Genomic DNA, 27,689 nt, shown 5'->3' on the forward strand with positions numbered 1-27,689 from the left:
AATTCAAACCTTACCGAGATGCTAAAGCAAGTTTGTGGAAGGAGAATGCCAAACCAGGATTTTGTAGCCTACACTGAAGTGCAGACATGGTCGAAAACCATCTAAAGCGGCTAAATTATCATCCGTTCTACGAGAAAGAGTGGACTGAAATTTCTCCACAGCCACAAATCGCCAGTTGCTGCTGCTTGATGGCACTTGTTGCAGCCAGGGTTGGCACGATCAGGTAGGTTTGAGGGTGCAATTGCTTTTAGTTTGGATAGCTTTTTTTCCCCCTTTAATAAATAAAATCTGTTGAAAACAGCCTTTTGCAGTGCTATCTTTGTCTGATATCACAACTGCTCTCATTACCTAAAAGCTTAAAGTGTCAAAAACTCGAACCAGAGGAAACATGAAAGTCGTGAAATATTCTAAGTGCGTCTTTTGCTGCAGTCAATGCTTCTGTTTAGCTTTTCTCCAAGCACTGCTTCTCTCTCTATCTCTCTCTCTTCTCGGCCGCACTAGCGCGCGGTCTATGGTTCAGCCGCGCGCACTGCCTTTGCGTCCTGATTGGCAAGCGTCTCCGTCCAATCAGATGAAAGGGGCCCTCCCTTTCAGCAGCACGCCGGCTAAATCAGCGCGCGGGGGAGGCGGCGCTTCTGCAAATGTGTTGGCAAGGGAGACCCAGCGGTTCATTCATCTCCCTCCACAGATACAGAGAGAGAGAGAGAGAGAGGTGCTGAACTCGGGCGGGAGCTTGCTTTACATGAGGGACGGACTGTTGTGGAGGAAAATACTGCCGTGACATCAAGCAGGGAAGCACTTTGCTCGTCAGAAGGAGCTGAATATTCCTCCAGATATATAACAGGGTAAGTGGAGGTCAACCCCCCTCCTCCCTATTCTTGTGGGCATGCTTTCATTATACATTCAATGTGATACTGTCAAAATGAGCTTTTAATTGTTAGCCATAATAATAGGTGACGGAAGGGCAATATGCTTTTTTTTTTTTTTTTTGCTAAAGAAGAATAAGCTGCGCTACATGTGAGTCAGTGGGCGTCTCAGCTGTACTTGTTGAGCAGGTGAGCTCACCGTTTTTTTTTTTTTTTTCCTAGAGGGCACTTTGAACTGACAATTTTGGTGAGCGCATCTGCTTCCATGATCAAACTGCTGTAGCTGCTTGGAGACCACGGTGACTCATTTTAAGAAAAAGCATTCTTTATTTATTTATTTATTTTATTTTATTTTATTTTTTTGCATAGTTGCATTGTGCTAATTGCAAGATGGAATGCCCTTCATGCTGTGGGAGAAATGCAATGGCAAATCAAAGAGGAGCAGAACACGTCTGAGTCTAATCTGCCCCATGCGGGGGATAAATAATGATAGTAGCAGGTAAATAGAGACATGCATGAGTAGCTGGTGAGCTTCATATAACAGCTGCAACAGGAGTCCAGAGTTTTAGCCTTTAAGGTATATTCCGCCGTCGTGTCACCTTAAACTCAAAAGCTGTATGGTGTTTTATCAGGATTTTACGTGACTGACTAGAACATGAATGGCGAATGGTGTATGTTTTTTTTTTTTTTTTATTTCCAGGAAAATGAGACTAATCGTGCCTCTGAATTCAGATGATGAGTTCAGCATTGCAGCTCCACAGAGCCTCTCCATCCTCGAAGGGTGCACAGAATGTTGATCAGATGATGTTATCTGAAAATGGAACTACATAAACATTCTCACATCTATGCGTATTAATACGGGCCTCTGATAGCTGACCTTTAGCGCTCGGTGAAAGTTCTCAGAGCTGCTTATACTTATTAGATGGTCTACCCATCTTTTTTGTTTTTTTGTTGCATTTTACTTACCTTAAATCACACAGCATGGATAATAATTGTCACTGCTGATTTTTGTGGAAATAGGTCTGTCCTAACTTATCAGCTGCTGCATGTAGGACAGTGCTGCAGGTGCCTGACGGTTGTTATCCCCCTCTTTTTTGTAAGCAAGCCTTTCTCAAGTGCTGCTGAGCAATTACAGTCCTACATTTTGGATCCTATGGATGTGCACGTATCGCTGATTATCTTTCGGGTCACGGCTTGGCGTTACGAGGGCTTGGCAGCGTAATCGTGACCAGTTTTTTGTCCCTGTAACGACCATTGGCAAAAGTCTCTCTGCGCTCTGTGTTTTGGGACCTCCGTGGACATACATCTAGATATAACATGGGGAGAAGAAATCTTTTGTTAATAAACTAAATCAGAATTATTCTAAAAACTAAACATGTGCCAGGCCAGATTTGCTCTACAAAAAGGATATCTGAAGACGGAACCCTAATGGCGTGCTTGACTTTATTATATCAAGACTGCATCCAGCATCAAAGTCGGCGGACCACATTAATGTAATAGGAAACCGTGTTTGTATGACCGTCAACCATTTTTTTGGGTGTCCGTTCATGGGTGTGTGTGTGTGTGTGTATTTATGTGTGTGAGGATGGGTGAGTGCATGTAGAAATATGAACAGAGCTGTTGGAGTGGTGTGAATGGTAGAAGGCCTGCGACACACAGCAAGAACAGCAAAGGAGAGGTGGACTTGTCTCCAGAAGGTCAGCAGTCCCAGGTAGATGGACTCAAGGCATCACCCCAGGGCAGTTATAGACCCTCGCACAGAGGCTGGTAGTCAGTGGAGCACAAGAGCGGCAGACAGCCCCTGGGCAAAGGAGGCACTGGGTGAGACGTTGCCCTTCCGACCCCAGCCACACCGTCATCATCTCCTGCCACGAAGGCCATGCCTAGGACCCGGCAGACAAGAGCCAGCACCAACCATTGGCAGCAAGACCTGACACTAAGCAGTGGAGTTAGCCCCTGGTGGTGATTTAGCCCCCCCATGAGGCCTCCAGGACATCGCCATACCTTCAGTATCCACCGAACCAGCACAAGTGGTGGGTTAGGGGCAGGAGAGACTGTCTCCTCCACTAGAGTTTGCATATGGGTCCGTGATAATGTGAAATGTTGCAATGATGTTGCTTCCCCAATGCCTACAAGGTCTATAGTGCCACACATTAAGAACCTACTGATATGTGGTATTGCATGTTAGGGAGGAGGGGATCGGTGCTGACCTGAACCCCCCTGGCGTGTTAGCTATTTAGACCAGGAGGTTTTCCCCTGGACGGGAACTTTACTTACGGTCTTATGTCGCTCTCAGACATCGATACATTTAAATTAAACAGACCACACTTGACCTGGCTGGGAGGGGTGGGGTTGGTGGGGATTAGGCGATGCTTTGGAATAATACGCTGGGGAAAAACCCTGATATCTAGCGATTGTTATTGGGTTTATTTCAGTGTTTCATTTGTCACTAAGATTAATGGTTGAGATTAAAGTGAAGCTACATAATGAGATAGTTTTATTTAACGTTAATGTCTGACTACAGCGATGGAGTTTATTTGGAAGTGAATAATGCGCTCGTTTTTAATGTTGCTCATATTTAATGTACATTTTTACAGTAAAAAAAATCTACTTTGATAGAAATATTGAAAATAAACTAAGTCAGTTCAATTTCAAGTCAATATTTAATGGAAGATCATTTATAAAGGTGTGTAGACAAGAACAGGTGAGTCAAAATATTTTTTACAAGCAACTTAAGTGATGATTGAGATCATAAGAAATAAGTCCACCGATTGAAAGAATAATCGAGAGTCAACTATAAAAATAATTGTTAGTTGGAGCCCTACTTTGAAGCCTGACTGAAACTCTTCAAACAGGTCATTACTGTGTAAATATTCGCATACTAGATAAGCAAATATTTTCTCAAGAACTTTAGATAAGAAAGGATGGTTAGATATAGGTATGTCATTTCTTCAGCCATCTTGATCAAGAGGTTTCTTAAATAAATGTTTAATAACAGTTACCTTAAAAGCCTGTGGTACATATGAATGAAATGATCAAACAAGAAATGGTAAATGCACCTAATTAAGTCCAACAACCCCAAAGTGCTTTACACTACAATCAGTCATTCATGCACACATCCGCATTGTGACAGTGGTGAGCTGTTAGTTGCCACAGTTGACAAACATCAGCGCCTCTGACCTCTGCCTGCAGGCAATGCGGGTGAAGTGTCTGGCCCAAGTGTCTTTCGGGGTATAGAACCGGCAACCCGTCAGTTACATGATGAACTCTCTGACTCTTGCGCCACAGTAGCCAGAAGAAGCGCACCAATCTTTTATTCGCTCCACTGTTCCAAGATTTATTTATAGCTCTATTGTTATTTCCAAAAGTGAGGTGTAATACGCGGCAGCTGACCGAGCAGCAGCTACATCCTGTGCTCTGGAAAGCTGGAAAGACTTATTGATCCCCATACAGTATAATAATATCACCGTAGAGAACATGTTAAATGCCACTGTCTATGCACGCATGCACACACACACACCATTTTGTTTATTTTTTCTTCTCCCCATGCATCATTTTTATGCATCATGTTCATTTTGGTCATAAGCCATGTGGCCAGGTGTACTGTTCATCTGTCTCGTGCATCACTGGCTCAGTGTGAGCACATTGTCTGCTGTATGTCTTTGTATTTGAAGTAGGGCAGCTTTCATGATGTACACACACACACACACACACACACACACACACACACACACACACACACACACACACACACACACACACCACACACACACACACACACACACACACACACACATGCTGATTGATTCATCCATTCTTGTCACATGCTTTATTACCCAGGAAGAGAGATGATTGAATATAGAGATGTGTGTGAATGTGTTCGGTGTGTGCGTAAACTGCCTGATTGTGGTTTAACACTAATAAAAGAATCTTGAGTTTTTTGGATCAGCGGTGGGTATCTAATAAACACTTACAGCTATCGATACACACATCTGGGTGAATGTCCTTCAACTCAACAGAAGATTCCCACCAGTCAGAAACTCTGATAGCTACTAACCATGCTTAACCTTGAGTCTTTGATCAAACAGGGTCTCCGCTACGTGTAATTGATCGTGGCGCACCACCACACCAAAATAAAAGCTGCCATACCTTCAAAGTTAAAAAGTATGTTAAAACAATGTAAATATTGTGGTATAGCATACTGTATATTTACACACTTATTCTAATAATAATCAGTGTTTAAAATGAATTTAAATATCATGAGATGTTAAAATTGACCTTATTTTGAAAAACCAACCCCTCCGGCTCCTGTCTGTGTCCCCGTGAAGCTGCGAGTGAATGAAGCTACTGTGCTGCGCTGCTCTCGGTAGTGAAGAAAACTAGAGAGACAGTCCTGTGTTGCCAAATATAGCAACTTTTCAGACCCCTCTAGCCACTTTTATTTTAAAAAGTGACTAGAAACAAATCTAGTGATTTTTCTCTGTGTTTTTGGTGATTCAGCAGCTTCACGTGAAAGCAGCAATCTGTCGACTGTTCCTGTTTTACGACAGCTGCTGGAGCTGCTGCGAGTCCTTCCCAATCCCTCAGCACTGTCTGACAGGCACAAGGAGCTGCCTCGTCCTGAAAGCCCTGCATGCAGTCAGAGCAACAAAGAGAGGAGACCTGATCCGTTTTCACATTGCACATGTACAGTATAACTCATGCGCAAAGCTGCCGATGATTCTGCCCTGGATTACAAAGCGGGATTTAAATATGTGTCACACCACGGCAAAAGTAGGAACAAGTCGGCAGAGAACAAACTGAGAAAAGTGTGAAAAATCTAACATTTCTGAGAAATAAGGGATTTTTGTTTTATTGTAAAATATGCTTGTTGAAGTTATGAAGAAACAACTCAATGCTTTAAATGACCATGTCGAAGATTTTCAAACGTTAAATTTTGTATTTAAACTCAGGATGTTTCCAGCTTCAAATCCCCCCGACATGTCAGGTGGGGAAAGCCTCGGCTTATTATTATACTGCCTTTCTGTGGCTCGGCGGAGGCTTTTGTTATGCGTGTCGCCAAACAAGCTCTGTGCTTGAATATAGCAGATGACTACAAATATTTACTAAGAAATTGATGAAAAACAAAGTATAAAACACTAAAATAACAACTAATACACCAGTAGGATGTAATAATCTTTCAGAAAAACGTTGTATGCAACCAGGGTGTGCTACTGACCTATAAATATACGTCAAATAACGTGTCTATGCACCTTTAAAATACATTTTTGGTAAAATATTCTCAAGGCCCTTTCCTAATTTCTCAGGCTTGAGGTCGTAAATGTAATATGGCATGAGTATGGAATAGGGCCACCCTTATACATGAAAACAGTAAAGCTAAATATATTGCATTTTTTACATTATTGTCTTTCACCTGGTTGATGTTTGTTTTTATTTATTCAGTGATCTGGAAATTATATCTCTGATTATTTTAATGCAGCTTTTTGTCACCTTGTTTTCTGGGAACTCCTCAAAATCTCAACAATTGTTACACCTCTATTCCCAGTGGAGCAGTGTATGAGAGAGGAGACAGAAGATCCCATTTTAATAGGTCTTAATGCACAAGGCACTTGGCGGAATACATACACGAGAATGAGGTATTGTGTATATATAAACTTAGCTATATACAAGCTGTTCCAGCTTTAACCTCTCACTGTCTCTTACAGGAGGTCATCACTCATTTTTTGAAGCCTGCTGTGGGTTCCTCTAAGTCAGTGGTTCTCAAATGTTCTCTGTAGCACCCCCTTTGAAGAAGTATCCCCCCCCCCCTCCCATCCCAACAAAATAGGTCAAAAATGTAAATTTTAGCATTTTCTGTTTTAATGCATTAAAGCTGTCGTTCTCAAAAACACCCAAAATCCCTTTTAAAATTTATAACATATATATGGGTTCATGTATAACATATAAGAAGGGTTTCTAACAACTAGAATGTTTCAACATTGCCACACTTTTCAGCTATATAATATTAACAATATAAAAGGTTTTTAACCCGACCTAACTGCCTTTTGGTTTTTGTCCTTTATAAAATAATGGGACTGGGAGGAAGGTGTAGGTCTAAGTTTATTAGACAAGTAAGTATACACCAATTAGACAGTGTGCAAGCACTGTTACAAGAAAGTTTTTTTCCATTTATAGGCTTCATCGTCTTTCTATCAATACCTGGTGGGCCTGTCCAGGCCAATCTTTTGGCTTAGCCTGGCCCTGCTTGTTGCCCCACAGACACTTTGCTTTTTTGCAGATTTTTCTGTCTCCCCATCTTTAAGGTCGTTGACTCCTTCAAGTTACACATTGATCACTAAATCTGCCCTTTTGATTTCTAAAACCCTGGCCTTCTCTCCCTATTTTTGTTATACACCAATGCGGCCAGGTGTAACGCTCCTATGTCTAATCTATAACTAACAAAATTATTTCTGAAATAAATATCCCACTGAGAGAAAATACTGTCAACAATCTGACAACACAACATAGTAGAGATCGCCCGATACAGGTTTTTTTAAGGCCAATACTGATTGTTTTGACATAAGGCATATCCGATACGTGGGGCCGATTTTTTTTATTTATTTTTTTGCCCGATTCTTGAAGTCGATATTGCTTTTTCTTCTTCCATTTACATGAGAAAAATGACACAATGATAACAAATGTTACACAAGTGTCAATTTAAACAAAAAAGAAACATTTATTAAAAGGATCATAGTTCCAGAGTTTTTGCAAAAGTTTCCTGCCTCTGGCCAGATGTTGAAATCCCATCAGTGTTGTGCACGGGAGAAGAGGAAAGCATCTGCTGCTGTGCCTGCACAGCTCTTTTCTTTAGAGGCGTAATATCTTCTGAGATAAAACAGCTCTAAAGATTGAAGTTAGGCAGTGTTCTCTCACTAATGCATCAATGATGGAGTCAGTTGAGCGAGAGGGCACCGTGTCACGGAGAACACGACCCTGAAGAACTGACTGGATGAAGCCTATAGAGGCAACTGCAGTAGATGGAGGAAAACTCATTTTAAAACGGTTCAAGCCAATTACGGTGCAGTATTGTGGTTTAAGGCGGGACATCCCGGTGCGAAGAAAGAAAGAGCGGCTGAGCCCACTGCCGAATCAACATAAACATGGCAGCGCAGGAAGATGCCCGCGTAGCTGTAGCTATCGTATCTGTTTTGTGAGAATCTACGGGTTCTTCTTTGATAGTAGAACAGCTAGAAGTGCCTTGACTAGCTTACCTTCTTGTGGTTTAATTTGATACTATGATTGGCTAAAACCAACCTTTGGTAGGCGGGCACTAGGTGTAATTTTGTCCAGTCAGCTTGGAAAGGTCTGTTGAATGTCCCTCCTTCCCACAAACAAATTTGATGGGAGAATGACCAGGTTGATGTGCAGAACGGACAGTGCTACAGATTATCAATCTGGCTGGCCAGGTTACAAAAATAAGCAATTTCATTGATTTCGTGGCATTAAGAGCATCATAAAGACAAACATGCAAACCGCAATTTGTGGTCTGTATAAACCTGGACCGGGTATACACAGATCTTTACTGTGTTTGTAAATAAATAAATAAAATACCCATAAATACTTTTAAATTCTCATCTGGTCTCTTTCTAAAGAACCCTGATATCAAATTTCATTCTGTCTTCTGAGCTGGATGCTTCATTATTCCCCTAGCAACTAGGATGGTAAAAAAAAATCCATAGTCACATAATAATCGACACAGAAACTTTCGATCTGTTTAGATATTTCTTTGAGTTAAGGTCGATGCCAACAGCGCTATCCACTCCATCTGTTACACAACTTGCCGCAGCTTGGCTTCAGGACCCACAGGCTGCTTCTCTCTCACTGTCAGACCAACACATAAACGCTGGTTCTCATTTACACCAACCTGCCCCACTGATATCAAACCAGACCCATACTGTGTTGTTGTTCCACTCCACATCTACTATGCACTGAGACCCTTGATTCCCATTTTACAAAATATATAAGAAGGAGTGCAGTCTGGTCTCACTTATACTCCCAATATATTTTTTCCTAAAATGTGCGTGTGTGTGTGGGGTGGCATGAAATTACATCAAATAATTGTAATATTAGTCTTTTTTTAAATATATGTCCAGTTATTCTATAACTAATTTGGCATTGTCCCTTTCAAAGACCCATTTGTACTCCAGGATGTAACTTCCTGACTTATGTCTTGATATTTTTCTTCAATATTTCCACCTAATGTTCACTCCTTTTGATTCCATCAGTTTTGTGAAGCACATCAGCCCCTCTATAAGCGAAACAAACCCACCACATGTAGCTGTTGCTGCCACCCCCATTCCTCATCTTAATGCTAACTTAAGTTGACTTATTAAATTAACTTTCCATTTACTTTGCTCCAGAGTCTTTAGTCCTTTAGTGTTTCCTCACTACCGTGGCTTTCTGTCCTGACATGTTTTAATATCATAATATATATAAAAAAACCAAGGATGTAGGTTGCACTCTTAATGTTACTATAAAATACAAAACAGATAGAAAAAACAGTTTTGAGATTAAGAAACCGAGCATGTACGAATACAACCTTGTTAGAGTTCAGGGAAACATGTTTTCGAACAGAGCCAATCATATGCAATCCTCACAAAAGAAGTAGTTTCCTTCAAAATTTGTCATATGGGTTATACAGCTTGTTGTTGGATCCAGTTTATGGTTTGAGAAACCTTTACCTAATAAATAAACATACTTCATTTGTTGTTAATTTAAAGATTCTAAATATGTTGACCTATGCTTCAAGTTTCAAGTGGTTGTCAGTTTAAGTGCTTGGACCATGTTTACCCCTTTTAAATCTGTCTTAAATTACAAGTTCAGAACTCTGCATGAAGCAGCGGAGCCATTGTGCACTTCTTTTGCCTTCAGGCATCAGTATTTCTGTTTCAATTTCAACTCGTATCGCAGCCATAAATCAGTCAGCCACTTATTTTTGGCCGTCAGCCTCGGCCTGTGCCGGATGGAGGTTTGGCAGCAGACCTGGCGGTTCTGTCAAGGCAACCAATGTTTCTGATGCATTGTGTCTGTCAGTTTGCTGAGCTGCCCCGATAATCTTTTAGCTTAATGTTTATTCACATATCAATAAGCAGGCTCTCTTTGCTGCATCAGGTTATCATTCACACTTTCTTTTATTTACCCTCTGTGTAACAAACACACACACACACACACACACACACACACACACACACACAATGCAGTTCAGATGATAGTAGATAGCAGAGCTGGTGTTGACTAGTATCTTATTGATTGTCCCCATATCGCGTCTGTTTGTACTTTTTCCACTCTGAAGAGACGACCCAAACACAGCCCAGCACGGACACTGGCTCTGTGTGGGACACCCAGCTTCCCATTCTTTGCTCTTTTCAACTCTACCACAGCTTCTTCCAGCTGATCATTTTCCCTGACAGCAACCTGTTTCTTCCTTGGTTGGGGACCTTTTCCACCAAAGTCACAGGGGATGACACACATCATGATAAAATCCTAATAAAAGTGGGCTCAACTTTTTGTTCTTACTTGTGGAAAACAGCAATTCCACCTAGAGGATCGGACGGTGTCAGATTATAGTTTAAAACTTGTTTTAAAGCATTTCAACTAGTTCTTGATTCTTATGAAAGAACTTCAAAGTGTAGACTACCTCTGATTTTACAGTGCATAAAATCTTTAACTGACTGAAGTAATGTAGAGAAACTGTTGACAAACAATATTCCAGTAAGACCTTTTTTAAATTATTCGTGAAACGTGGAGTTAAGCCCAAAGTTATTACCTTATTTAGTTATTTTTTTTCTTTGACCAAATTAGACATGAGTTCTACATACATATTTTACCCGCAAACTCTCATGTAGACAGCGAGGACCGGAGAACCAGTAGAACCAGTGGGGTTCTACTTTTAGAGAACATAATAGAGAACTAGATGAATGAATACAATTTCAGCCAATCAAAAAGCCCATCAAAAGTGTCAAAGCTGCCTTACCTGAAATATATTTGATAATCTTGAGTGAACATTAACACTTAATCTGCTTCTTACTCATTGTTGGACTCCAATCAGTTCTTTGAGAGCACCCACAAAACCAAGGTGTGCAAGATGCGCAAAAGTTTTGGCTTTAGCACAACACTTGCCAAAGCAAAAGAGATCAGAACAGACCTTTGATAGCTTTTTCTAGACAGTGGTAGAAGTAGAAAAATAATACTTTAAGATGCCCCATCGCCAACCTCAGAGGAGCACAAAACATAATCCTGAAGAGTCAGTGAAGATGTTTTTAGAGCTCTGGATTTACTTGGTGGTGAACTTGTAAGGAATGTTGCTGGTGAACCTGATATTCAGCCGGACTCAGAGTTACGTTTTTTTTAAAAGGTTTATTGAGAGGGAATGAGTAATGGCAGGTGAAGCAGGCAAGCAGGACCAGACCTGACCAGATGCAGGTGGATTCAGATTAGAACAAAGGATTTAATGGTTTACGGTGTGGGCAGGCAGGGATGAGCAGGGGACCAGAAGATGGAGGTAATGATAGACCAGAACTGGCGACGTGGACCGGGGAACCACATGGCTGGAATTGTACACAGGTGAGCTGAGTTGACTAATTAGTGGCAACAGATGAAGCTGATCTAGAGTAGAGTGGTGGCTGGTGGGAGACTGAGCTGATTGGATGATGAATTTGAGGTGAAGGCAGATAAAGAAAAGTTCAGAAAAAGTCCAAGACAAACAAAACCTTAAATTATGACAGGAAGAGGAATTCTGTTTTCAACAGAGAGCTCTGCAGGTGGTCTGATAAGTTCTGCAGGTGAAACAGAGACGATCAGTTTGCCATTTTTGTCCTTTGTAACTAAACAAGAAGAAATTTGATTTTGAAAGTCTACGCACAAAGCTTGATATCCATCTGCACGCAATTCAGTGTTTTGGAGATAATAGTAAAATGTGTGACAAATGTTAAAAATGCAACACTTTTGACAAAAATATACTGCAAGAAACGCATAAATGGTTAAAGCTGTGCTAAGAGGTCTTTCTCAAGTCTTTGTCATCTAAAAACAAATTTCAAAGTCAACAAGGACTGAAAATGGACTGAACAGTTTGATGTCTGTGTCGGCGCACAAACACACATCCTTGTTTAATATACATAGTGAGGACCGTGCCTTGACTTCCATAGACTAGCATTCAAGCCTTTCTATCGCCTGACCCTAGTCCCTAACCCTAACCTTTACCGGTTTATACCAAAACCCTAACCTAAATCTAATTGACGCCTTGGTCATAAACCTAACCCCTAGCCCGGGAATAAAGTGAGGACCTTTTTTTTGGTGATCACTTTACATCAAAGTCCTCACTTTACTAGTAAAATTAGAATTTTTTTTTTTCTCTCAGCTGCAAGTACAAAAACAAACACACACACACTAATCTTCGCATATATTCATAATTACTAGTAACCTTCACCAGCATAATGACAGGTAGAAGCAATTCTTTCATGTTATCCTGACGAAGATGAATGTAATAACTTAAGCTTAACTAATGCTTGTCAGATATACAGTCATATTCAATAATTTAGAATATTATTGAACTTTTTTTTTATTTCAGTATCTCAATTCACCGAGGGAAATACATTATAGTTTATAGATTAACTTAGATTGATGATGTTTTAAAGCCTTTATTTCTGTTAATTAGCATTTTTTTATATCCACCTTCAGCTAATAAAAACACAGATTTTAAAACTAGAATATTTCATCAGACCAATAAAAAGCTACATTTTCATGCAGAAATTGGGGCTTAATAAAAAATAAGTTTAATAACTGCTTAAAGGTTATTGTTTTTTTTATAAAGGTACATTAAATCAGACAAACAAGCCTCTTAGAAATGCATGTAGCGTGAATTTCTCTGCTTTCCCGTTTCCATTTAACTTGCCCTTTTACCATCTGCATCTACCTTATCTAGGAGTGACATTGACATGAAGTCATGTGAGTGGGGGAAAAAAAGCACTGTGTTAAAATTTTAAGAGTTTCCAGACTGTTAAAATCCCCGTTCATCGTCTGAAGACACAATACATTCTGGAAATAAACAGAAGGTATGACTAAAACGGTCTCTCTGTCAAGAACGAAACTCTGGTGTAAACAGATTAGCACACTTTAGATTGGAGCACAGTGACACTGATCAAAGGTTTGATGCCCAAAACTGTCACAGAACACAGTCTTCTTCCAGACAAACCGCTTAGTGAAAGGTTGTTGAAAAGACACAAGATAGAGGATGTTGTCTTCTGTCTAAATGGCAAATAAATGTAGTTGGAAAGTAAAAAGTAAAAATTTATCTTTGTTTTGGCTAAACAAGATCTGGACATAAGGGCTCAATAAGATATATTGGTTGAGGCTAAAAAGGCACATTGATGCACTGAATGAGCCACAAAAACAAGATATTTACAGATGAACCGTGTTTGGAGGGATGATTTGCTTCTTACATTGCACAGTGAGTTGACACACCCAGGTGGGCCACTAAAAGGTTTTTGTCTGATCTGAGATCCATCCATCCATCCATCCATCCATCCATCCATCCATCCATCCATCCATCCCCCTAGTTAGTTGTATGTACTTTTTGTTTCTCTTGATTTAAGCGGACTGAAAACATAATGGACCATATCTTTAAAACCAAATTAGGACAATATATCGAAATTTTAAAAAAATATAGAGATTTGAAAAAAAGAGATGTAAGCTGAGACTATGTTGTTCATATCGAAATGGTCTATGTTGCGTTAGAATTATACTTTTATGTATTCCAGTAGGTTAATTTTCAGCCATTTCTTATATTTATCTAAACCTGTTTGTTAAAAAAAAATGCGCATGTTAGACATTTGGGATAAAGCTTTGAGTCAGAGATGCCTTCTTACAATTAATTTATGAAAATAAAAATATATCGAGATAAATATCGTATATTTGCATTCAGCCTAAAATTATCAAAATATTACTTTTGGTCCATATCGCCCAGCCCTAATTGTGACACACACACTCTTGCTTCCATTGGTAATGTTTTCTTGTAGAATAGTTTGTTAATGGTAATGTTAGCCTGTTGACTCTCTTTTGATCTAACTTTAATAATTCACTTTGTAGTTTAGTACCATTAAAGTTAATCTTGTGAGGTAAAGAGTTACTGAAGAGATCTCTTGCTGCTTCATAAATTTAGCACTTTGCATTGAATGTTGTGAAATGTCTGATGTTTCAGCCGGTCTCAGCACATCTCAGCTGAGGAAACTGTACAGTGTACAGAGCAGGTCTTACAGAACAGAAAGTTTGACAACTGTAGTACCCACTACAGTCTCTTTTTCACATTTAGAGTAATAGGAAAGAGTCTTGACAAAACAAAAATTGAGTTCTTTTGCAAGTTGTGCATATGGAAATTAGCTGTAATTTTCACACATTTTGGAGGAAAACGTGGTTAGCCAGCTCCTTTCGGTTGTGACAGACATCAGTGACATCAGTAGTCAGTCAAAACTATCAAGATGCTCCCATGCTGGTATTTTAAAAAAGCTCTGATAAGGTTTTTAAGATAATAACTTGGATCCCTACCTGACATCATTTGCTGTTTTGTGTTATTAATACCAACAAACTTGGCTACTTTCTTTAAGATGCTTTAAAAGGAACAGGAACATTAAAGTAGTGTTCTGTATATTTGGCACTTTGCCTGCTTATACGGTGCTACGATATTATAATATTGTTCTAGGTGAAAAACTCATCTTAAATATGTTTGATTAGGAGAACAACTTTTACTTGAGTATTTTAGTTTTGGAAGTAAAGTCTGCCGGCCTTCGTGCATTATAATGCGGTGGGGGAAAGCCTGCACCTTCTTCAACAAACCCACTATTATTTAGACAAGGCAGACAGCACTGTGAGGATCATGTTCTTTGATATGTTGGGGCAGCATCAGAACAACTGACCTAAAGAAGGTCAACAAGCTTATACAGAAGGCTTGCTCTGTTCTGGGGAACCGTCTTGTACCTCTGGAGATCACTGCATAGAAGGATTCTTCATAAAATAAAAAGAAAACTGTGGACAACCCTGAGCATCCTCTTTATCAGACTGTTGCACAACAACACAGTGTCTTCAGTCAGAGACTTTTCCACATTCACTCTAAGACAGACCGGTACAGGAGATCCTCCTGCCTTCAGCCATCACCTTCTACAACAACTCTTTGAAGAAACCCCTATGAGTTACACCTGGATGTAATTGCCCTTGGGGATTAATGAAGTACTTTTGAATTTAATTTGAATTAAATGGCTTTGATCAGTCATTCACAACCCTGGACTGCAGAAACCGCTGCACTGTTGCAGTGAAGCTATCACGGCACACAGTATTTTAGTTCCCTATCCTCCCCTCTGAATTGCATTCTTTAAGTATTTCACAGTCCAGCACGCAAACCTATTTGAGCGTCTCAACCCATCAACTTTGTTTCCGTTGAGCTGGCCTGGCAAACCCATACGTAGTGACACACATGGCATCCTACGCGTTTACTGCTCGGCTTTCCACTCAGGGATTTACTATATCTGACAGCTGAAATGAACAGGTATTAAGGTCCCCTCACACCCAATAAGATACTCGTCATATTCTACTCAATGTCCAGCCTTATCTCTGGTCCAATCTTCATCTGCATCACGTCCTCAGCCTCCCTCAGCCTCCCTCATCTGGCTTCCCCCTCAGCAGTGCATAACCATGATTGAGTAATCATCCTCGTATTGTTTTTCCTTAACACAAAGCATCTTTATCTTCTTACACTGCATCCTGCTTTTATTGTTTCCGCAATTTGCCGGCTAAGACGTCTCTTTGTCAAACAGTTAAAGCTAGCATCGTAACTTACGGGCCGCGTGGGCTTTTTCACATGAATGGCATGCTAAAGACGTCATTGCACACAGCAGACACAGCGTGGTGTCAAGCCAATCGATGGCTTTGTTGAGCAGAGTTCCCACAGCTCTACATTTGACCTAAGAGCTAAAACATGAAATATCACAGGGCTCCAATGCTTTTTATGCTCTTTTGAAGTGCTTATTATGTTAAAGTCAGTGTGAATAATTGGATCCACTTCGCTTTCTGTGTGTGTTTGAAATCCAGAAGCTAGAGCACAGCAGAAAGAAATGCAGCTGATGTTTAAACTAAAAGAAACATCCTAATTGCAGAGTTATGAGTACTAGTTAAATGACTCGTACAGAGTCGATATTCACACGTTGCTCAGTTTTTTCCGTGGCTTTTTTTTTTTCCTCAGCCTGCACTGTTTGGTATGCACTCCGTGTGTACGGCGTCACCTTTTTGTTTGCACTCTGAAAAGCTTAAGCTCCTCCAGGGACCCCTAAACGATATAGCGAAGAAGGCTGTTCATCCAGCTTGTCAGAGATTGGACTCTGATGGTTATCTCTGCATAAACTCTGACACCAGAGAGTCGTGCCTGGAGAAGATGAGGTGTCAGAGAGTTGGGAATTCAACCGGGGAATGGTTTCAGTGGATTAAAAGGTTGCCTGTTCTGCCAATGTGAGCAATCGTTCTGATTGCCTTCCCAATGTGTTTACATGTATAATCTAATGGTGGGTATTTCTTCCTTAGAAAACTATTTCATTTCTTTTCTACTGCCAGAGAGATAAAATTAAATTAAATTCAATTTTATTTATATAGCGCCAATTCATCTCAAGGCACTTTCCAAAGTCAAATTCAATCAGATTATACAGATTGGTAAAAAAAAAAATCCTATCTAAGGAAACCAGTTGATTGCATCAAGTCTTGACAATCACCATTCACTCCTGCAGAAGCGTAGAGCTACAGGGAGAGTCGTCTGCATTGTACATGGCTTTGCAGCAATCCCTCATACTGGGCAAGCATGAAGCGACAGTGGAAAGAAAAACTCTCCTTTTACGGGAAGGAAAAATGTCCAGCAGAACCGGGCTCAGTATGAACGGTCATCTGCCTCGACCGACTGGGGGTTAGAGAAGACAGAGCAGATACATAACAAACCCAGACCCAAGATAACGTATAGTTCATCCAGCTGATTGTGAAAAACATAAAATGACAACAATAAAACAAAGTTAATTATTTCAATCTCTACAACAAACTTTTACCGAAAGAGTTACTTCTGGCTGGCATCTGCTGTTAAGGAAGTGGAACAACTTAATTGTAGTTTCTTAAAGACTTACCTTCTAAGACATTTATTATGCAGCATTAAAGTGTCACCATATTATATTGCAAGTCACAAGTCAGTGTGTTTATGACGCCCCTCTGTTCTGCGCATGCATTTACATTTGCAGGTCGTCGTGAGTGTTGGCTGAATTTTATTTCAAGAGTGCCATTTAGAAGTTTAGCAGTGGACGTTTATGACCCGAGTGAATTTATTTTATTAGCTGTTCCTTGAAATAAACGTTCTCCCACAGGAGAGAAAGGAGCTGCGTGTTGGCAGCATAAAACCCTCTTTTCTGCCTCTGCCTTCCCTGCAGTTTACTTTATGTAAGGCAGTTAGGGTGCCCTGACATGTTGTTTTAGACTCAGCGCAGCGACCAGTGCGTGTGTATCTAATGCACATCTGAAAGGATGGATCTGCATCTCTGCGCAATTCAGACTCGCACCTTGAAGAAATCAGAACATCCTGAGATCTAACCATGTAAAAACAGGGACATACTCATTGTCCACAGTGCTTTGGGAGTTTAGTAAGGGGATGAACTTCCAGCTGACCAGTGCAGAGTCAAAGATTTGTTCAAAAGTGATCCTTGCTTTCTTTCTGAGCAGCACATTGTTCTTTATCTTTGTAGTACTCCACCAATATTTCTTGGTATCTTTTATTTCTCAGCTTCTCAGCTAACGTGTCCCCCGTGGATCTGCGCTTTGTTACAGGAATGCAACACAGAAAAATAATAGCACAGTTCACAGTGATTTGGGGCTTGGCTGCCTCCATCCCCATTACTCATTCCCCAATTTAGCGTGACAGGATGATATTTCAGCCAAAAAACTGCCCTCACACGATCAGGACCGTCGGCTGAGTCCCGTGTCAAAGTGCGTAAGCAGCTCCGTGAGTCAGGGATGGCGTCATGGAGGTGCTGCAGTGGCCATCAGCATGTGGAGCATGTGTGTGGTGATGGTGGCTAATGGGCCGTTTTATGGGCTAAAATGAAGCGATGACATCAGAGATCTCACCGGCACCCCTTGAGCTCGGAGTCATAATTTGGAGAAACAGACATTTGCTGCAGATTTTATAACATCTGTTTCACAGCTTTGACTTGCTAAATGTCTTCTACGTATGTGTTGCTAACCAGGGTCATTGCACAACTTGGTTTCTTTTGATGTCGGCTTTACTGTAAAGAAAAGAATAGGAATGTGTCAAAGAAAATACATGACTGGGTAAAATACATTAAAATAAAGAGAAAACGCACATTTACTGAGGATGGTCCAATAGCTAATTTCACACTCCAGCTTCAAGTCCAAAAATACCAATGTTAGGATACTCTAAACTGCTCTTAAGTGTGTCTGCATGCAGTGTCCAAAATTAACTTCCTGATTAGATGTAAAAATCAACCGGCCAAGCTTACTTTTTACTGGCCAAAACATTAATTCTGACTGACCCCTGCTAAATATCTCAACATAATCCCGCAACGTAATTAGCCTGAGCTAAACGCTAGTTGTGGCAAATGGACATGACGAAGTTGCTGTCGTTCTTGCGTCACATGTGCGAGGGTTTGTCTGCGTGCGCGTTTGTTGTCATGCGAGCTGAAAGCAGAGGGACATAAAGAAGCATTCATCCAAATGGTGACTAAAAAACATGACTTATTTGGTACAAACATTTACTCGCCATGTGGCAGCTAGCCCTCGAAAATTCCGGACCCTGTCTGCATGGCTCTCTGTGATGAACGGGTTACGTGTCCAGGGTCTACTGTGCCTCTTGCCCATTGACTGCTGGAGAAAGACACCTGTGACCCTGCATGGATATGTGGGTATAGTAAATAGATGGATGTTAAAAAAGGAAGTATTGCACCATGGTATCTTGACTTTTCGACTGGCAGATCACTTGTAGACGAGCAAGGCTAAGGGGCAATAAATAATCAGTTTCAAACTGGCAGTTAAATGCAATAAACACCATTATTTTTATGATGACTAATGTCTGCTAAGACTACATTGCTGCTTTAGAAGGAGAAAGTGGCATCCATGCCCCAATCCAATGCTCTTGAATGCTTGATCTTCAGCGAGTGTGACCACCTCTTTAGAGGCTGGTCTGGAGCTGGTGTTGAATAATGGTTATTTAAGAGTTCAAAGACCACTGTTTGTCGTCCCAGGAACGGATGTCCCAGCAAATACCCTCAAGGTCAGTTCATTCGATGCCCAGAGAACCAAAAGATCTGAAGAACTCTACCTGAAACTCTGCAGGCCTCAGTTAACATGTTTCATGTTCCACTTTGTGACAGCATGATTAGAAATAGCCTGAGCAAGTAAGAGGTGGGAGGAATTAACCACATAACTTCTGGAACAGTGTCAAACAAAGAAGAGATAAGCACAGCATATTGGCATAAAACACAATTATCAATTAAGCATTGTGTTGGCTTTTTTTCTGTGTGTTTACTTTTCTTAAGTTTTCATCTTCTAAAGCATTTAGAATTGTGCTGAATTTGCTGTTATAAATAAATTTGCCTTGGTCGTCATTGAGTTGGGGAATGGCTAAAAATCTAAGTTATCCTGGTGTTTCATTGACCCAGTCAATGATAAGACCTGATCATTGATCAGACCCTAAACTTTATAAAACTAGTGATGGAACAAAGCGATCTAAAACTGAATTCGTCACCAAAAAGCTACAATGTCAAATGACAAATCTGTGGATGTCAGTTGAATAGTCCAGGTTCAGGGGTGGCAGGTCATCTAAATGTCTGGCACTGAAACTCAGAAATGTGCACTTTGTGGAAGAGTAGCAAGAAGAAAGTCGTTCTTGAAAGAAATCCAAAAAAATCCCCTTTGTAGTTTGCTGTAAACATGTTAAAGAAGGTGCTTTGGTCACATGTCATCAAAATAGACATTTTTGACGACCATGCAAAATATGTTACAGGAAACTAACTGCACAGAACCCAACTGAACAGCATCCCCACAGTAAAACGTGGTGGAGGTAGTATCATACTGTGGGAAAGCTATTCTTCACCTGGATCAAGGAAGCTGGTTAGAACTGCTGTGGAGATAGATGGAGGGAAATGCAGGGTAATTCTAGAAGAAAACATTTTTGTTGGAAGAAAAAGTGGAAATATATGGATTGATTTCCTTCCACGTTTATATACATGCCACCTTTTGTTGGTATATCGCATAAAATTCCCCTAACAATACATTGAAGTTTGCTACAGCAATGTGACTAAATTTGGATAAATAGGTTTATTGATCAAAGACTCTTAAAGGCACAGTAGATCAATCAATTATGTCCTCAATTTAATTGTATTTTTTACTGATTTAATATATTTTTCTACTCTTTCCTGAATCTGCTATGGGAGTTCAGAGCAGTAAATATTTCTTTCTATTTTTCATGTAGCCATATTGCATACAATAATAGGTTAATATTTCCATTGCATTGATGTGTTTCATATGTTCAGTAATCCAATTATTTATTTATTTTTATCGCGACAAGAAAATCTTTTTTTACGTCATTATTGGACTAAAATACACTTGGAAGATTAATGTTGCAAGATGTCCGACACAACCAGATTCAAATATTGCGGAGTTGTTTTGGCTGCCTCTGTTCGAAAATAATTATGTTCTCATTATGTTCATAATCCTCATGAGTCCTGCGAAGTTCAATGACTGCTCAACTAGTCTTGTGTTGTTTCTCCCTTCCTATCCAGAGAGGTGAGGTATCATGGGGAAACACAACAGTAAGCTGGCCCCCGAGGTCCTGGATGACCTGACCAAGAGCACAGAGTTCAACGAGGCAGAGCTCAAGCAGTGGTACAAAGGCTTCCTCAAAGACTGTCCCTCTGGCATTCTCAACCTGGAGGAGTTTCAGCAGCTCTACGTTAAGGTGAGAGCAGGGAGAAGGAGACGTGCTAATGGATTTTCTATTATTAAGGATGTTTTGTGTCCAATAGGTGGAACTCTTTGGGCTAATTACTTTTATTCGAAAACAAATGATTGTAATAAAATTGTAACAGTGGCGCAGTGGGTAGCGCTGTTGCCTTGCAGCAAGAAGGTTCTGGGTTCTGCATGGAGTTTGCATGTTCTCCTTGTGCATGTGTGGGTTCTCTCCGGGTACCCCCGGTTTCTTTCTTGTATTTAGTGTAGGCCTCCTCTGTTACTGCAATTAAACAACATGTAGATCTGTTTTTCACGCGTATGCCTCGTTTAGGTGGATCAGCCAGCCTCTCAGGTACAGTGATGTCAAAAGCATAAGTTTGTTATAGGAAATGACAAAACAACCCGAATGTTTTACCATTAGCATGGACCACAGTTAGCAGCTGAACCAGAAGTCAGTCGAGACAGACGAGTGCAATTTGTTTTATCTGTGAGGCAGACACCCTGTCACTCTTAAGGTGGCTTAAAACCTTCTTTTTTTAAGCTTATAGGTAGGGCTAGGGTATCCTAAGCTGTCTCTGTAGTTATGCTTCAAATGCTGTGTCTGCTCGTAGAATAATGACCACCTCTCCTTACTCCACTACTTTCTCCTACTACTCTCCAGCTATGCATTAAATGCAGTCATTGATGTCATTAACTTTATGTTTTTCTGTAATGATTTAAATTATTAATAATAACACACAATTTAAAAGTAATTACATTTATATCCAGGTATACAGGAAATAATTCAGTCCAGATAAAACATTCAAGGGCTATGCAGTTGATACAAGCTGACTGGATCAAGGCATTGACATTGGAGCAATCGCCGTTCCTGAGTAAGAATGTGGCAACACAAATTCACCACAAATTTCCTGTTAAGAGAACAACAAATTCTCTTTTAGCAGGAAATAAAAACGTTAGCAAAAAATTGTCATTAGGAGAAAGGATATGTATGTTGCTTGGACTTTGGCCAACTCAGATAAAGGTGGGTAGAAATCTTTCCCAAAAAACGGCCTTGTAAGGAGGTAGGTCTCTCTGGATGGCAACTAAATGTTTAACTTGGTGGTCAGACTGTGCTAAACATTTTTACTTTTTACTTTCTAAATCTCCTCAGCAGTTTGTACTCCTCTGCGGTTCATACTTTCTGTTAACCTATTCATTTTTGACTGTAGTTCTGAATGTAATGTGCAAAAACAACATTTAAATCCAGACACCCATAATGAATATCACTGTTTTGCAGAGTTTGGATCCACAATCATTGATAAAATTTGCCAACCTTAGTGAAAAGGTTTAATTAAAGCAGGCGAGGATTTCCGCTGTCAGCTTCTCCATGAATATGGAGACTCCCAAATGGAATCGCACACAAAGAAAAGCCTAAGTTGATTAAGAAGTTAGGCCTTTGATGTCAGCAATAGCTAATTTAAAGGCTTTATGTGGAATGAGATAGAGCTGAACACAGAAGCACTGGGAAATGACTGATTTCTATGGGAAAAGAAAACAAACAGTACAGAGAGTTAATGTCCACAATAGCTCCTTTATTGGCTTTGTCCAGGAAAGACGTAGAATTATGAAACAATTACATTTCAGAGGAAACACCATGCATGAATCACTCCACGTTACACCACATGCTACAGTATAACAGTGCATCTTTTCCACAAACCCTTCTGATCCCCTTTCATTTCTATTGGTCTTTATTTTCATCAATGTCTCAAGGGGGTCAAGGCTTTACATTGAGAGTCACCCTGGACTCCAGCCAAAAAAACCCTTCCACCCTTTTTCATCTCCATCCTTCCATTTTTATTAAGCATGGTGTACACAAGGAAAACAATGCTAAACAGAGAAACACTGGGCCAGGAAATATTTCTGTGGGAAAGAAAAAAATTAAGACTAAGCACTGCAGTATAAATGGCAGCAACAGCTCTTTCAATGGCTTGGAGCAGGAAAGACATGGACCTATATACCACATACTCATGCGGAGGAAAGACAAAGAGTAACCAAAAGGTAATGGGCTGCAAAAGGCTCTGTGAAAAGAGACACGTCTAAATGCTGAAATACTTGGCGAGTTGCAATAGCTCAGTCAGTGGCTCTCTCTGGGGATTATGAAAATCCGAAAGGTAGAAACACTTGGCCTGGGGTGCTTTCTGTGTGATAGGATTCTGCCATCTAGGAAAGATATACAGCAATGTTCCCATGTTTGACAAAGGCATTTTCCACTTAAAGATAACATCAAGGTTCTTCACAGTCCAGTTTTCATGATTTTCCTTTTGCTTTGTCTTTGTTTCACTCTCCAGTTTTTCCCAGTTTTTCTGTAGTTATGCTTCAAATGCTTCGACTGCTGGTAGAATCCTGGCCACTTCTCCTCACCCTGCTACTTTCTCCTACTGCTCTCCAGCTATGCATAAAGAGCAATAACTCTGTCTTTGGCTCTGTCTGGGGATTAGGGAAATCCAAAGGTAGAAACACTTGGCATGGGGTGCTTTCTATGTCATAGGATCCTGCTATCTAGGAAAGATATACAACTAGGTCCCATGTTTGACCAAGGCATGTTCCAGTCACAGATAACATCAAGGTTCTTCACAGTCCAGTTTTCATGATTTTCCTTCTGCTTCTGCTTTCTGTTTCACTCTCCAGTTTTTCCCGTATGGCGACGCATCAAAATTTGCTCAGCACGCCTTTCGCACCTTTGACAAGAATGGTGACGGGACCATCGACTTCAGGGAGTTCATCTGTGCCCTGTCCATCACCTCCAGGGGGAGCTTTGAGCAGAAACTCAACTGGGCCTTCAACATGTATGATCTGGACGGAGACGGAAAGATCACACGCATGGAGATGCTGGAGATCATAGAGGTCTGGGACTGTGGGCAGCAGGAGAACACTTTGAATCCACACTTGAGGGTTGCTTCTAAAAGGTTTGTCCCTTTCTCTCATGTTCCAGGCCATCTACAAGATGGTGGGCACGGTGATAATGATGCGCATGAATGAGGATGGGCTGACGCCCCAGCAGCGCGTCGACAAGATCTTCTCCAAGATGGACAAGGACCACAACGACGAGATCACCCTGGAAGAGTTTAAAGAGGCTGCCAAGTCCGACCCGTCCATTGTCTTACTGCTGCAGTGTGATATGCAGAAGTAGAAGGGGAGGGGCGGGGAAAGCAGGGAGGGATGGGGTAAGAGGTGAACTGAAACTGGGGAAGGGAGGAGGCTGAGAAGAGACAGGGAGGGATGCGTTTCTGCAGGAGGAGGAGGGATCCATGACCGGAACTGTGCAGACCTCTTGATTGATGCCATTCCACTTTGTCCCACTGAGCTGTCCTCTGCTTCACTCTAGATGAGAGGCTCGACAAATGCGGTCAGATGGTCTGCGAAAAGCGGAATTCCCTCCTGCTGCATTTGGCGCAGAGCAGAGCAGCATGGTGTTACTCGTGCTTTCACACTGTGCCGAATGTGAGATCACAGGGCTGCAGGGTAACAGCACTGTGGAGATCAGCTATACCGAGAATGCTACTTTATATCCATGCAAGCCTAGACGTTTCATTAGTTCAACGTCCACAGTGCATTTGAAGCCTTCTAAAAAGTGAGGGGCATTTAACCAACTAAGGGCAAGTTGTTTATCCGTAGTTTCAGGCAATAAGCGCAAACACTGCTGGGTGAGCAGTGAAACGACCTGTTTGTGCGTCTGTCACTGTATGTGTTTCTGCCTTATGCAGGCTGGAGCCAGATGCACTGTTCAGGGCAGACCCTGGCTGCACCGACTAGATCCTCCCCAGCCAAATTCCCCGCTGCTCCTGGCGAGTGTTTCGCCGCAGATTACTGCTCAGTGTCCACCAGCTAAACACCAGGCAGGCAGCTGATGAAAAGTGTCACACTGCTGCCTCCAGCAGCATGGCGACGCATACCGATGTGCTCCCCGGTCACTTCTAGCTGCGATAACAAAAATCAATCTTTTGGTCAAAGGGCTTGTAATCTAGTTCATGCTAAGACTTGTGACGCTACCTGAGCTTTTGTTCGGCAGGTTGTGTTCCAGTCTCCCCGCTCCACGAAACAAACGCACGCCGAATCCTACAAAGCGCAGTCTTTCTTCAGTAAAACCCCGTATTTGATCAAGAAGGAGGAGGCCCTTGACCATCTGAGAGCGGGGGTAATCGCAGCAGTAATTATAGATCTTATGACAGAATGGTATTTCTGAGAAAGGCCAAAGCTGCCTCCGTGATTCAACGTTGTTTCGCATTAGATGGCCGTCGCTTCCCTTCCGCTCCCCGCGCCCTGCCGCTGCCCCGTTTCTGTTTTCTTCCTCCCTAAATGTCAGAGAGGAAGCGCTTTGATAATAGGTAAAGAGAGAGGAACTTTGCTCTGATCTACAATCGATGAGAAGGGGAGCAAAAGGTTGAAGGGGTAGCTCAGGTGGAGTGCGTGTCACCCGCGTTAAGCCAGACGAGAGAAGGGAACCGACTGGCGTTACTACATATTAGCATTAAATAGCCTGAGATATATAGAAACCATTGTGTGGTGGTTTGCTTTAAAACAGTGCTAAATTAGTGTCTTTTCTGGGGGAGTTTTGCCAGTCACTACTTTCTCGCCCCTGATGCAGATCCAGTACATCCTAGTCAGATTTCCTGTCCAATTCTTCTTTAAAGTCAAAGGCATGAATATCTATGTAACTTCAAATGGTTTAAGGAGTTGTAAGGTGATGCTCTATATGTCACTCAGCAAACACATTGCAGATGGAGCAGTACCTGCTTAGATTGACTGGCTGTACCAGGAGGACATATATCTAACTTGACATACAGCTTCAGTACTCTTGCTCTAACTGGCAACGCTCTAACAAGGAACAGTTTGCTGAAGGGTCCGGCTGAAGCTAGCATATATTAGTCTCTCTTTTGATATGACCTGTTAATAATTCGAACCACAGCATAGTTGAATGTTAATCGTGGGACAAAGAAAGTTGTTCTTCTGCTCCATAACGTTGCGTTTCTGTTTGAGCTGCTCTCGACCAGGCGAGCAGGCGTAGCCGTCCCCAAAGCTCTTTCTCTGTGAACGTCATCATAACACGTTGATTGTTAAGGAAAACAAATCAGACTCACCAGGACAGCGTAATAACGTGACCGGCCAGTAACGGCGGTCTGCAAGCCATTGACAACAAACATGGCCATGGGTTTAGAAGACGTGGCCTTGGGAAGTGCAGCAACACGGGTCGCTGTGGCGACAAAGTCACGGACATTTCACCAACAACAAGCATGTCATAGTCTCATTCCAAAAAAATCAAATTGTTATGAACAGTAGAAGCTAGTTGGCTCTTCCTCTCTGCTTTTTCTTTAATATTTCCAGACGGCTGCCATTCCTATTATAGTTTAAACCTGATTATTATAACGTCATCATCATCTATCGATACTTCCGTTGCACGTGCTGCATGTCAGCAGCTATTAGTGAGCATGTCCCGGAGATGGTGGTAAACTTTATTTTGTTCTTTGTCAGAGTGAAGTTATTCCAGTGATAAAGCCCCTGCTCCTGTCTGCAGGCTGTTCTAGCTCCTTTCCTTCAGGCGGAACACGGCTGTGTGCTGGCTGTATTTAGGAAAGGTGAGAAACGAAGGCGCCCCGCTGTCCTACACCTGTTTCAGCGTAGCCCAACGTAAAGGCCATGATCTCCTCCTCCACTGCAGACGCTCCCTCCCTGATTGTCCAGAAAGAGCCTCCTTTGTGCGGTGATGTAAAAAGCCTACATGTACATTATTACAATACCAGTGTAATTGGATTTATGAATATAAGCAAATATAAGATGTAAATGTACCGATAGCATAGACCTGATTTCATTTTACAACACTGCTACTGAAAGAACGATTGCATCTGTGTGTGCCTGAGTTAATATTGAATTGACTTCAAAGCTGTGTGCGTGCGTGTGAGTGTATGTAATTGGGGGGGGGTGGGGGTGGGGGTGGGGGGGTTACTGTTTGAGCGTTCAGTGTTTTGTATTTGTATCATTTGCGTAACAAGAGACGCCTCAGTCTAGTTTCACTTTGTAACAATGTGAATGTGACCTCCTCCTCTCTGAAGCACCGAGTATTATTGCCCTCATATGTTTGCTTTTGTGGTCTGCAGGTATACACTGTGTACTGTCCCCCCCCCCCCCCCCCCCCCCCCCATGGAAGAGCCTACTGTCGCAATGCTACAAGTAACAAGCCAATATGACGGTTAGTTTGCACCAAACGGTAGAGCTGACAGTTCATTATCCAGCCTCAGCTTTCAGGAGATGGCTCTCAGAGATGGACGCGATAAAAAAGCATCGCTGTGTCACAGTGTCACCTAGTGGTTAAAATAATATCATCATGTCTGGAAACTTCTGTTGCTGCATGTTTCCTTTGTTAATAGGCCACTAACGAGCCTGGAGATCAAAGTGAGCAACATCTTCTATTGCAGGAAATGTATTTTGTTTTTTTTAACAGCCAAACTAATCTTTGTCCACCCCAAAGAGCCATTTATTTATCTTTTACATAGTTGATGTTGGTTAAACAAAGGCAAAAGTGCAAGAATGCAAAGTTATGACATGACCTAAACCTTTTTAGCCTTTGTGGGTAAAAAGATGGAAAAAAGGACGTTAACTCCTACTTAGTGGAACATTTCTTAGCCTTAACTTTCTAGTTGCACTAAGAAAAAGTGACAAACCCACTGAGAATGATCTGTCAACTACGCCTAAAAGGGACACATCATGCTTTTTAATGCCTTCCATTTCCCATTGAAATAATTCAGCTGTCGTTTATATAAATTGGAACTTCAA

General features: G+C 41.3%; 1 protein-coding gene across 1 annotated transcript; it reads left to right on the plus strand.

The window, feature by feature from the left end:
* The first annotated feature begins 627 nt into the window (after window positions 1–627).
* On the plus strand, window positions 628–27,689 carry LOC105935382 (visinin-like protein 1). The gene is made up of 4 exons (XM_012875755.3): window positions 628–845; window positions 20,714–20,889; window positions 23,550–23,765; window positions 23,854–27,689. Exons 2-4 carry the CDS (start codon window positions 20,728–20,730, stop codon window positions 24,049–24,051), a joined length of 576 nt encoding a protein of 191 aa, XP_012731209.1. The 5' UTR covers window positions 628–845; window positions 20,714–20,727; the 3' UTR covers window positions 24,052–27,689.

The sequence above is a fragment of the Fundulus heteroclitus genome, chromosome 13, assembly GCF_011125445.2.
Source record: "Fundulus heteroclitus isolate FHET01 chromosome 13, MU-UCD_Fhet_4.1, whole genome shotgun sequence".
NCBI classification, from domain to species: domain Eukaryota; kingdom Metazoa; phylum Chordata; class Actinopteri; order Cyprinodontiformes; family Fundulidae; genus Fundulus; species Fundulus heteroclitus.

Bases quoted from the DNA above. Each gene is read 5' to 3' on its own strand.
- LOC105935382 (XM_012875755.3), top strand. From the start codon at position 20,728: ATGGGGAAACACAACAGTAAGCTGGCCCCCGAGGTCCTGGATGACCTG. The intron at 20,890-23,549 runs GTGAGAGCAGGG...TTCACTCTCCAG, and splicing joins TTCAGCAGCTCTACGTTAAG to TTTTTCCCGTATGGCGACGC. The intron at 23,766-23,853 runs GTCTGGGACTGT...CTCATGTTCCAG, and splicing joins AGATGCTGGAGATCATAGAG to GCCATCTACAAGATGGTGGG.